Source organism: Lepisosteus oculatus, chromosome 2 (genome assembly GCF_040954835.1).
Source record: "Lepisosteus oculatus isolate fLepOcu1 chromosome 2, fLepOcu1.hap2, whole genome shotgun sequence".
Lineage (NCBI taxonomy): Eukaryota > Metazoa > Chordata > Actinopteri > Semionotiformes > Lepisosteidae > Lepisosteus > Lepisosteus oculatus.
In genome coordinates, this window is record NC_090697.1 from 21613039 (window position 1) to 21625774 (window position 12736).

Genomic DNA, 12736 nt, shown 5'->3' on the forward strand with positions numbered 1-12736 from the left:
CAAGCAGAACCGAAATTGAGCGAAAGGCCCCATACGTTCTGAAAACCTCCAAGTTAAATACCGAAGAAGTTAAGTTCTGATTGGTTGAGAAGCTGATTACGAATGACGTATTATGGCAAAGTGGATTAAATAATGAACCAATGGGGAGGGAGAACAACCAAAGTCAGGAAGTGTTGAACATAGAAACAAAACAAACACACATGGATTACACCGGGACATAACAATATTTCACACAAATTTTACTGAAGTGGTTTTAAAACCATAAGTATCAAACAGTGTTTACTGTGTACAGTATACCTTCAGTTACGCTATTGTTGTGGAATATTTGTGAAAACGACTTCATGTGATTAGTGTGTGTGGCATGTCTGGAATTGTAGTCTTTGTTTTCGTCTTCAATTCACATGACCGACATTTTAAACCTACAGTACATAACTTTGGAGGAAAGAGACCGTACCATCTCACAATAAAAATTGTTTGGAATACCTTTAATTGCACAAACAATGTGCTGTATAATGTATAATTTTGCAGCCAGTACCTGTTATGCTGCGGAGAGCACGTCGATCTTTCAAACTACTATTATGAAATTTGTTGCCAAAAGCATACACAAATATCACAATATGTCCAGACATTTCCAGTACATACCTACAGTCTATGTACTGTGCAGTTTATACTGTATTCAGTATATGTTATATAATATATACTTACAGTATTATTGGACATTTACATACATAAAACATTCAACATTATTGAAACCCAGATGCACAGTTCCTTAGGCTTATTCTTATTGTTATTATTATTAACATCTGATACATCCCCAGCACCGCTATGGGCTTCAGAGATTGTGGATGTAAAGTTAATATTTAACATACTGTGACATATGTGACGCATAAAATTAATAAAAATATCAATGTAGTATAAATATGAATCAGAATATGTAGTATAAAGACTTCTACATAAGAGTTTATTTAAAATTTTAAGTAGACAAATATTAGACATAGTGACTTTAAAATCTTTGTATTTAAAAGGCCAGGTTTTAACAAGACTTTTGAGTAGTCGTTTGAACTTTGAATTTGTTGCATTCTGTAGCTTAGGTGAGGTGCATTAGTAACAAGGAGACACAGATGATGCCAGGAAGCTGTTTACAGGAATTAGAGTTCCTAAGTTAAAGATGTATATGTGACTATTGGGAAAATATATTTAAGATGAAATGTGAAAATGAAAGCCCACACCCTACTGCAAGGATACAATGCTATATCCTCCAGTCTACAATCCTCCAGCGCTACATCAGAAAAGTTAAGATGACATATTGTATGTGGCACCCCAAGTGCAAATTTGTTTTTCTCGCATATTTTTCAACAACTTTTTCTATGACTCTGATGAGCCAAATAATTATAAAATCCACAAATATAATGTATAGCTGATATAATTATATCAACTTCTAAGTTAATATTTAGAAAAAAAGGTTTTAAATTAAAAATATACATAGAGTCATTAAAATTTATATTTAAAATTAAATGCTGTATACATCTAAAAAACACAATTGTGATTTATGTTTAAGGACATCTTTAAATTCCCTTGCTCTTTCTGAGCAGCCTGGAGGTTCATTCATATTATTACATTATTATTAATATTATTGTAATATTTGACATACTGTTATGTATACAGTTATCAGAAATGTGAATATAGTTTATATATTGATTTATTGTTGGAAAAAGGCTATGCCCAAGGGCAATTTGTTAAAAAGGGTTTTTAAACATGAGTTTTGGCTGGAATCGAACCAAGACTCATCACATGATAGCACAGACTTCTACCACCAAGCCACCACTGCATCATTCTGACTGGTGTTTGATTTTCCCTTACAACAGATGTAGTCAAAGGAGCACGTTATCACAATCCCACAGCAAGTAACTGTCCTGAAGACATTGATGTGGTGGAATACTTTTGTTTACCTTATTTTTTATTCTTTGCTACCACTACCTGCTATACATGTGTATTACTTTTTATTATTATTTTAACATTAATATTGTTAATGATGTTCAGAGACATTATTATACTTCGGCTATGTTTATTTTTAGCTACCGATATTTATTTTTAGTTACATTATTACATATTAATATTCCCTATTGAGTGGATTTTAAAAAAGTAATACAACTTTTTTTACAATAACAACAGCAAGTATTGATATAAAAAGCTGTAATGTTTTACATTTTCTAAAGTATATAAACTCTATGTAGTTAGAACGAGCATGGCAAATCTTTTCCAAAATAAACACAGTAAGTGACCAAATTAAAGACTTTGATGCATAAAATATTTATGATGGTGAAATACTCGTTTTATTTTTAGCTGCCAGCTACTGTATGTAAATTAAGTATAATATATTTATATTCAGAAATTATCGTTTATGACATTCAGAGACATCATACTTCTGCTACTTTTATTTTCAATTAACATAATTTCCCTTTAGTTAATTAATTCCACATTAATATTCCATTTAAAGATGCATGGTAGTGAAACATTAAATGAAGTGATCATTTCAATAACATCTAACACACCTCAAGTGTCACCTATCAGTCGTCTTTGGCCAGTGACTCTCACACCATGCCACTCCGCAGTACTGTCAATGCAGTAATAAGAATTAACGTGTTCTGAATGGCTGCATCTGTATGCTCCTTTCCTCATAATGAAGTCTGTTTGCCAGCTGTGTACTATTATGAATCAAGTGTTTTTGCAGCATCCTTTACTAAAATGGTAAAACAAGGTAAAGATTTAGTAAGTTGCTTCATAAATTCGATTTTATATTTCTGGGGTAATAAGCCTTCCTGTTTTCTTAATTTGCAGAATTAGGGCTCGCTTATCAGGATCTTGAATAAACCTCTTATTTCTAATGCAGAAAACAAATATATCTCTCTTCTGTTACACAGCCACCTCTCTGCATGAACTCATGTTTGTGTAAGCAACTTAAGCAGTATTCCCCTGGAACAGCATCTTCGTTGCTTTGCGTTTTGCAATATAAATCTAGGTGCTGGAGTGTTGCCGATAGAGTAGTAATTAAAACCATTGTATCGAATGTTAGTCATTTTTTAAATGTATTTACATCTTATAATATTACAAATTTTATATTTACACGATCAAAAGATAGCTAGAATTAAGAAATAGTGGCAACATGTGTATACATTTAATTAGCACATTTCTTGATTGATCCATTTGGGAACTTTCCATTCCTTACTCTTAGTAGTGACTGTGTATTACCGTGCCTTTTTATTTCTGAGAATTCATTAGTCTTTTTAAAGCTGTAATTTAGAAGCTAGCAAGAAGAATATTGTGATAATTGTAATTTAAAGACCTTTTATTTGAGCCAAAATAGTGTTTTAGAACTATGTTAAAAGCTGTGGCTGGTTAGGTATTTGTGAAGTAGGGGCTAGGACCCTTAAGTGGAGTGGACTTACTGAACTGAAGTGTACAACTCTGGCTCCCAAGACTAGGTGGGCTGCTGTTGCTGTTCCCGAGCAAGGCACTTCACTCAGATTGCTTTGGTAAAAGACCCAGCGGTAATGGATACACAATATAAATCCCTTTGGCTAATCAAGCTTAATGATAATGCAGTTGTTGATGATTTAAGTCGTAAAACGGTCAAAATAAAAAGGCACCATAAACTATTTACACTTCAAATGAGGAGCCCTGTTGAGGGACATTTTTGTAATATCTGGTATAAAATGGAAAAGAAGAAATAAACAGATGGTTACTTTGAAGTGAAGCCAAGATGGTACAGTGGGAGGTCGCTTTTTTCTCCTATTTTTGTTTTTCTAATCCTGCAGTTCAGATAACAGATCAGTAGCTGATGCCTGATTCTCAGATTAATTATTAATAATAATAATTGCTTACACTTATATAGCGCTTTTCTGGACACTCCACTCAAAGCGCTTTACAGGTAATGGGGACTCCCCTCCACCACCACCAATGTGCAGCATCCACCTGGATGATGCGACGGCAGCCATAGTGCGCCAGAACGCTCACCACACATCAGCTATCAGTGGGGAGGAGAGCAGAGTAATGTAGCCAATTCATAGAGGGGGATTATTAGGAGGCCATGATGGGGTAAAGGCCAGGGGGGAAATTTGGCCAGGACACCGGGGTTACACCCCTACTCTTTTCGAGAAGCGCCCTGGGATTTTTAATGACCACAGAGAGTCAGGACCTCGGTTTTACATCTCATCCGAAGGACGGCGCCTGTTTACAGTATAGTGTCCCCGTCACTATACTGGGGCATTAGGACCCAGATGGCAAACAGCACAGCACATTGCCCCTGGCTGTCTTTGTAAAGAGGTTTGTAATCTCTTTATGGAGGTGCCAGGATGCCGCCTGGTGTTGACTGGCAAGATCCACCCACTCACACAGCGTGAAGTATGGTTAACGGCAGGGGCTTGTAGCTGTCTTTATTCAGCCACAGCACGGAGATTCATGGGTGGCCTTGTCAAGACACTGCTTTGCCATGGCACAGTGTACTCCATGGAACAAGTCAACTCGCCACACTTGTAAAGCTGCTAGTTTTCCGTCTTCTATACTTGAACAAATGCAGCAAATGGGAGAAGGTTGCTTTGCATTTGAAAAACTAAATACATGCATCTTTGGGAGTAATTAACAGCTATACTATGAACTGAGATGTATCTTAAGTGGAATGCAGTGGTGCAATTCAAGCTTTGTGATACTAAGATTGTTAGAGATTCTGTAATCTATGTCTTACATATAACAGTGAAAATACAGCAAAGAAAATCTGTTAATTGGATTATTCCCTGGGTTTTTAAGAAGTTATTAAAAAATTGCCTAAATATGTTGAGCTGCCTGGAGCAACCAAGATGGCAAGTGAAGCCAGTAGAGGTAGGGAGAATCTGGGCATTATCGGCTATGGAATTGCTGACATCATGTGTTTTTATTTTCCCAGGTGACCATCAGTGGAGAGGAGTGGCATTACATTGCCACACAGGGGCCATTGCCCGGCACATGCCAAGATTTCTGGCAGATGGTCTGGGAGCAGGGAGTAAATGTCATTGCCATGGTAACTGCAGAAGAGGTACGTGAGGTCAGAGAATATTTAAATTACGGGAAGGAAAGAATTGAGCCTTTGGGCAAAGTAAGACTCGTGGAACATCCCTAAAATGTAATGTTTCCTGTTTTAAACTACAAAATCTGTTTTAATCTTACAATTGAAAAAAAAAACAGTTGTTATGTGAAGGAACTTACTGTTTTCTGTTGAACTATAACTGTAACTCTATAACTTCAAGAATTTATGGCAAAAGATTTAATCGTTTGCTTGTGTTTGGAATTTCAGGAGGGTGGAAGACCAAAGAGCCACCGGTACTGGCCTAAACTGGGATCTAAACACAACTCTGCCACATATGGCAAGTTTAAAGTGACGACTAAGTTCCGCACAGATTCTGGTTGCTATGCAACTACAGGTTTAAAGGTCAAGCATCTTTTGTCTGGGCAAGAGAGGACCGTGTGGCAGCTGCAGTACACTGACTGGCCAGACCATGGGTCTCCTGAAGATGTGCAAGGATTCCTATGTAAGATTTATCTTTTTGTTTTTCTTCTCTCTTTTCCAGAACAGTTGTATTTTATTTTTTTTAGTACACATGTGCTTGATATGAAAAATGCTTGGTTTAACACTATCATACTCACCATTCCTTTAAAAGTTCAAACCACTGATTTCAAAAACCAAATAATGCATGGCTTGTATGGAATGCAAAGAAAAAATAAATTAATGGATATTCCAAAGGCCAATGTAACAGCTGTCTCTGTGATATTTTTTCTTATTTTTATCTTTTAATGTTTTAGCTCTCTACCTCACGCTATTAATGGTAGCTGGGTAACTGAACAAGTAAACGCAAGTAAATCACTCGTACTGGCTTAAGGCAAAATGTATACAAATCTGGTACAGCTACAAAGCTGACTTTTTCACAGCTATGTTGGGACAAAAACCCAATGTCAAGTAAGGTATCAAAGATACCAGTGTCCTTATGTGTATGCTTTTCTACTTTAAGGTTTTAAAAAAATTGTAGTAAATTACATACCATGACCAAGACAAAAATGTTATTTCTCATTTGTTAATCAAAGCCTATCTGGAGGAGATCCAGTCTGTCCGTCGTCATACCAACAGTATGCTGGATACCTCAAAGAGTCTCAACCCTCCCATCGTGGTGCATTGCAGTGCAGGAGTGGGCAGAACCGGAGTGGTCATCCTCACAGAGCTCATGATCAGCTGCTTGGAACATAATCAGGTGAGTGCTTCTGGATGTTGTTTCACGTAGCATTCAGGTGGTTGATTTGGACTTCTGATGATGTTAAACATGCTCTCCTTTACATGGAAAAGTTATCCACCACTGTGGTTCTGCCATCCCTTAGTTGAGTTGCACAAACATTTAAAAGCACAGACTTAAGGCAGGAATCATTGCCTGAAATTGTGATTAAATAGAACATTTATGGGTCTCTGAGCCCGAGATGCCACATGTCATCTCATCTCACATCATAAATGGCAGATGTTTGGCGAAAAGTGCACAGCATGGCTGTCACTTTCTGATCTTGCAAAAAAGCCATCCTTACAAGACCAGCATGATAAACATTGTTCTCACTCCAGTTGATGTATTGACGCACTTTGCATTCTGGTGGATCAATCACTACAAGTGGAGTTTTCCAGCAAGTTGCTGCTCCTGCCTAGAGCATCATACTTGGGCCTTCCAATTGATTGGCAAATATCCATCAGGGTAGTCTGCTTAAAATCTTGATTCACCACTAATAGGGACTTGGCTCCCCTGTGGTCGAATCTTCCTGAAGTAACTTAGTAACTCCAACATACTGTACCACTGGCATGAAGGCATGATTCTCTTGATATACAGGGCATGTTGGTTTCTTTCTGTTTTTCTTGATTTAAAACATAAGAACAGGTACAAACTCTGTTCTTTGTGCAACAGTTACAATCTGTTCTTTGTTCTGGGTTTTCTCCAGGCTCAAAATTCAACATTTTAATTCACCTCGTATGCTGTGCTCAATCTACACACTCACTAATGAAATGTAATAGTCACTCAAGTGTTTTATGGCTAGTCAATTTGAATGATCAATTAATACCATAAACATTCAATCCCTATCCAAAGTCCTTATACATGACTAAAATATACACACATAATATTTCTTTTGATGCTCAGTATACTTTAACAATGTTGCTCTATATAACTTTACTCAGTGACTGGTACCAAGAATTTGAAATGTACAGAGTCCTTAATAAAATGAGCAATACTGACACAGGTAATGTTCCTGTAGTACAATACCAAACCCACAATATAGCACTCTGATGTTTCTTAAGCTCAGTCTTGTGCAACATGCTGTACCTACGTAACATACTTACACAGTATCAATATCAGGGGTATGAGTGTTGTGTGAAAACCTTAGACTCCACCTGTATTTTTTATCAGTCGTTTTCATGTGGCAGAGGCTCTGTGACTGAAAAAAACACAATTGTGAAAATGGTTTAAAAAGTACATTGGAATTGTGTTTTTTTAACAGGTGGGTTCCTCCATTAAAATGAGATTTTCTCTCTTTCCTGCAGAAAGTGGATGTTCCCATGATGCTCGGGAAGCTTAGGCAGCAGCGCATGCTGATGGTCCAGACAATTTCACAGTACCAGTTTGTTTACCAGGTTCTCATTCAGTTCCTCAGAAACTCCAGGCTTATATAACCGGATTAAAACTAGGTGGAGTTTGCTGCGCTACTGTTGAATATCTCGGCTACTTACGCCCTTGAGAGAGACAAAAGTATAATTGTTTATAAACCTTATCTGAAAAGCAGCTTTGAACAAACAGATTCAGATTCAGGACAAAGTCTGCATTTGAAAAATCATTGTATTTTTTTGTTTTATTTTTAAATACAACACATTCTTGTAGGTTCTATTCAGGCTGATATAAAAAAAAAACATTTTTCTTTTGTGACGTCAAGTTACCATTGACATAAGGAAAATAATAAAATGCCTACAGTGAACATCCCCACCCTCACTCTTCCATTATGTGTTGCAGTAATTACATGGACATCATGGATATGCTTCTGAACATATGTTCTTAGTTTTAGAGAAGTGTCATTTTTGAAGAAGGCATAGTGACATCATGGCACTCCCTTTTAATTCACTGTAGTAATGTAAGAGTTTTGTTTTTTGGCAAAATGTTTCATGATTGTTAACTTCAAAATGCATGAGATGGCCTAGGTGTCATACTGTTTCACATGAGAAATTGTGCAATGATTGCAAACCTACTAGTGCTCTTTGTGATGCACCCATTTGTCTGCTAATCAGGATGTTTTACCTATTTGAAACACCAATTAGTGAAGATCATATGTTCTAGAAGACTTATTCTTATAATCTACTCTATATCTGTTCCATTTTTATCACAACACAGCATATTTTGATGCATTGGGACTTTGTAAAGAAATTTTCCTTTAGCTAATATATTCTTAAACGTTGCTAATGTAGACTGCAATAAATGATAAACAAATGCTTCCCCTTGTATCATGATGGCATGGTTCTCTTGATTAGTTGCTCTTTGTACCAGGACCATCTTAAAAAGTAAAACTATTGACTGTATATTTATATTCTAAATATACTGGTTGATCACACATGCTGTATGATCAAACAAACTGTTTACTGGGACAGAAAAGAAAAGGAGATGTTGAGTGAATAATACTGAGGACAATACTAAAATATAATGAAATGCAAATATTACTTCTGGACAGCAGAGGTCAGTAGACACCATCATTCTAGTGATTTTTTGGCATTTTCCAGAGTTAAGCAATGTGCAATTACAGTTAACTGTGCAGCATCAGAAATGCTAGCTGATTTTTTGTCTAAATTCTCTTGCTTTTTTCTTTGGGAAATAAAGCAGGTAGTTACAAAATATTAACATAGTAACTGTCGAAAACATTTAATTTTTTCTAGTGTATTTTTATAATTTATTTTATAAGAGACAGTGAAAAGTAACATTAAGGATATTTTTTGAATTACTGACCTTACTGTAAGACTAAAGAGACAAACTTTTCACCTCCAGCGTAGCTTTGTGTGCAAATGTAAGAGATACGAGTGTATATATATAGCTGTTATGGCCATGTTTGTTTTTCACAACTTTGTAAACATTTTTATCTTTAAGAATTTGGGATGTGTTTTATACATAATGGGGAAAAAAGCTACAAAAATACTTTTTTTTTTAGAATTAGTTTTTTTTTTTCTAAGTTTTACAATCTATTTTAAAATTCACACATATTAGTAGATAGCTTGAGTTTAGAAAATGTTCATATTTGAGAGATAAGTACAGAGGACATTTTAGTTGTAATTATGCTGTCACATGACTGCCCACAGCCATAACGCCCTTTGAAGCCATACCTATGCATAGTCTCAATACTCAGCAATTTCATTTCTAAAATTTGAGTGTACATTTCAATTTATTAAAAGTGGGAAAATGCAGTCAAGACCTGTGCAAGTCTAAGTTTCTTCCCCGTGGTTCAGCACTTTTGTATTTTTGAAGCAAAGCAATCAGAATTGTACAGCAGTATTGGTTTTATTTCTAGAAAACATCAGGGGTCCTTGTTTCTCACTGTTAACCAAATGTTTACCCCATCATTACTGGATTAAATGTTTTTTCACCCACAGAAATCAGACTGAGACACATAATTCTTAATTAATGTTTTCAATTTAGAAGTATTATTTAAAAGTTATGTATGAGTTCAAAATATATTAGTAGGCAAATGAATACAAAAGGGACTGGAAACTGATGATCCTTCCACAAAAGACTGAGAAGAAAAACTGGGTTGCTATTCACATATGTTTGTTGAATTTGAAACACTTTAAAAAAGTAGATCATTTCAAACAGGTGGAATCTTAAAAGAATTTCCTAGATGTCAGATACATTGTATATTTCCTTTTTGCAGGTTTATTTCAGTCCCATTCATTCCATTTTCTGTTCAGTGGACTGATTTACAGACATTATTTTGTACTTTGGGGAATCTAATTTATAATAAATTTTGGATTTTGCCTATTATTTGGCAAAACTGACACCTTGAACTCAATAGTCCCTGTCACTGGCTATGCTTATAATTCACAAACTGAAATACTACAAAAGCACTGTTCTAATCCTGTATAATTCGTTTTGTCACACCCTGTTTAATTTACAAGGAAAGCATTCAAGGCTTGCATGCTTTTGCATATAAGCAATGTGAAAAAGATGTTTCTCACACGTGTGCAGATCTGCATATTTTAAAACAGGTGCTTACATTGAAATCTGTTGTAAATTATTTTACCATAAAATGTATTAATAATTTGACAGTTTTGAAAAATGTTAACAAAATATTTCATTTTGAGCACCATTCACTCTTAGCAACAGTAATGCAAGATCCAACTTAGTGTTAATACATTTTTACTGGATGCAGAGGGTATTTGAATTCATTGTCACCATTGCCTGAAATCATCTACTTTTGTATTCCATTAACTGATCTTTTGGTAGATTTAAAAAGCAGACAGGTTATTATGTTTAGAAAGCGATTACTATTGTTAGTGTCTCTAAAATTACAATGATTGCTTGTCTTATATCAGAAAAAAAGTGCCTAATATCTGTTACAACCTAATAGTTGTAATCTGAAAAAGAATTAAAAAAATGTATAATATTCAACATTTTTCCAGGGAAGTGTGATGCAAGAGGAGTGAGAAACACCCTTATGTATTAATTACATTTTGGACATAATGGAATTTTCATTAAAGTTTTTGACATGGTACTTTTTAATACTGTAAAAAAAACTTTTTAAACTATGCATGCCTTTTTATATTCTTAATGTATATGTACTCAAATCAGTATATAAGCTTGTGCTTTCCAGTTATTTATGACAGTATTTTGTGCACTTTGTGACAGTATTTTCTGAAATGCATTCCAGTTTTAATTTTTTTAATGTAATACATCACATTTCTTACAACCTTTCCTAATTTTGTACAGTTGTTTAATATATGCTTCATAGCTGCAGTAAATTTTCCTCAATGTAAAAATGCTGTCATTCCTCCTTTTTATGCAATAAAGCATTATTTTCAATACATTTTACATATACAATATATGTAAATGTATATACTAAATTTAAATTTATAGTATATCAGTTTACATATTGTCTGTCTCTATATGCAGTATAAGATTAAAAATCACTTGAAAAACTATTTGAACATTTTTGACTGGGGTATTGATTTGTTTGAATATAAATTCAAATCAGAAAATAAGGAGCACAATTTAACTGTTATACTCTCTTGCAATACTTAAATGTTTTATGATATTTAACTTTTCAGTTCTGGTGTTTGTAATTGTTGGTAATGTGGCTGCAATCTACTTTCAAAGTTTTTTGGAATTTGCATGTAATTTCTACAGTTGATGAGATGCATTAAGTGCCATCATAATTATTGCAAAACATTTTGTGATCCTTATTAATTTATTTGATTTTATCCAAAGTAACTTGCAGGCTTACAATTACCTTTTAACACCTTGGTATCCATTCACAGTTAGGTTTGCTGGACCAAACTGGGTAGACTACCTTGCTCAACCAGTATGGAAGCAGTGTCCTGACCTGGGAATTCATCACACAATCCTCAGGTCAGGTTCTCCAGTCCTGACACCACTCCAAAACGTTTTCCAGTTTCCTTCCCATTCCTAAACTACTGACTCACATTGCAAGTAAAATCAAAGCACTATAACTGAAAACTATGGGAAATTCTAGACACCACAGTTGTCTTATTTTATGGATTGCTTTCATGTACCACCCTTACAGTCACTTTAATACATGGAAGAAATACTGACACTGGTCAAAGTTTGCAGCGTTTCTTTAGAAGGACCAAAAATAAATGAAAGGGTTTGATTTAAAAAAGTTACTCAGTTTTCCCTACACAAAGTAATTCATTAAAAAGACTTGAAGACCTAGGGTTCAAAATTCAGTGTTTTTCTAGCTTGTCAAAAGACTAATGATATTGCTTTAGTTATAATAATTTATAATACAGACAATAAAATTTGCACACAGTAAAGCGAGTGATGGGGATCTTCATAGTGGGATCAAGACATTTTTGTTCATCACAATTTCCTATTCATTTTATAAAACTGTACCCAATAATGATACATTTCAATCTGGTCCAACAAACTAGAATATCTGGGACAAAACTACTAAGATCCAAATCCTCGGTGAAGGGAGAACTGAATTTATTTATTTTTTAATTGACATTGTAATTAACCAAAATTAAGTTCCGGTGTAGCTTCTCCAGACATTGTGTTAATATGGAGGATGTTTACAAGTAAAATGATATGAGGCTCCCTGCGCGCAGGATCTAGCACGTGATCATGTTTCAAATGTCAGGCCCCGCTCATCAGCACTGCTCTTCTGAATCAGTGTGTCTTGGTGCTTTTAGGGATGTTTTCCAGAAGTCTTTTTTCATCATTCTCGTGAGTCTGAATGAAGGAAATGCATCCAGACAAGAAATGCCTTTGTACACATGAACTTTCCATGCAAGATGAATTCAAAGAGGTTTAATTTTCACCACTCGCCCGCCCCCAACTGTTAAAGATGCTTTCTGTTATCTGTAATACTAAAGCTAGTCATTTGCTGTATCCATTATCTAGAGTTACAAGGCAAATGTACTTTAACTTTGGAACTACAATCAGTTTATCACGTGGAAAAAAAAACCCAACCC

At 35.1% G+C, this 12736-nt stretch overlaps 1 protein-coding gene across 2 annotated transcripts in view; it reads left to right on the plus strand.

The window, feature by feature from the left end:
- The window catches only part of LOC102689771 (protein tyrosine phosphatase non-receptor type 14), a 95826-nt gene extending 86328 nt beyond the window's left edge, over positions 1-9498 (plus strand). For both annotated transcript variants that reach the window (XM_006626052.3, XM_015351711.2), the window contains 4 exons: positions 4940-5068; positions 5327-5561; positions 6112-6275; positions 7598-9498. In XM_006626052.3, the coding sequence (XP_006626115.2) occupies positions 4940-5068; positions 5327-5561; positions 6112-6275; positions 7598-7726 (657 nt within the window). In that variant the 3' untranslated portion in view covers positions 7727-9498. The remainder of the gene's footprint in view (positions 1-4939; positions 5069-5326; positions 5562-6111; positions 6276-7597) is intronic.
- Positions 9499-12736: the final 3238 nt, after the last annotated feature.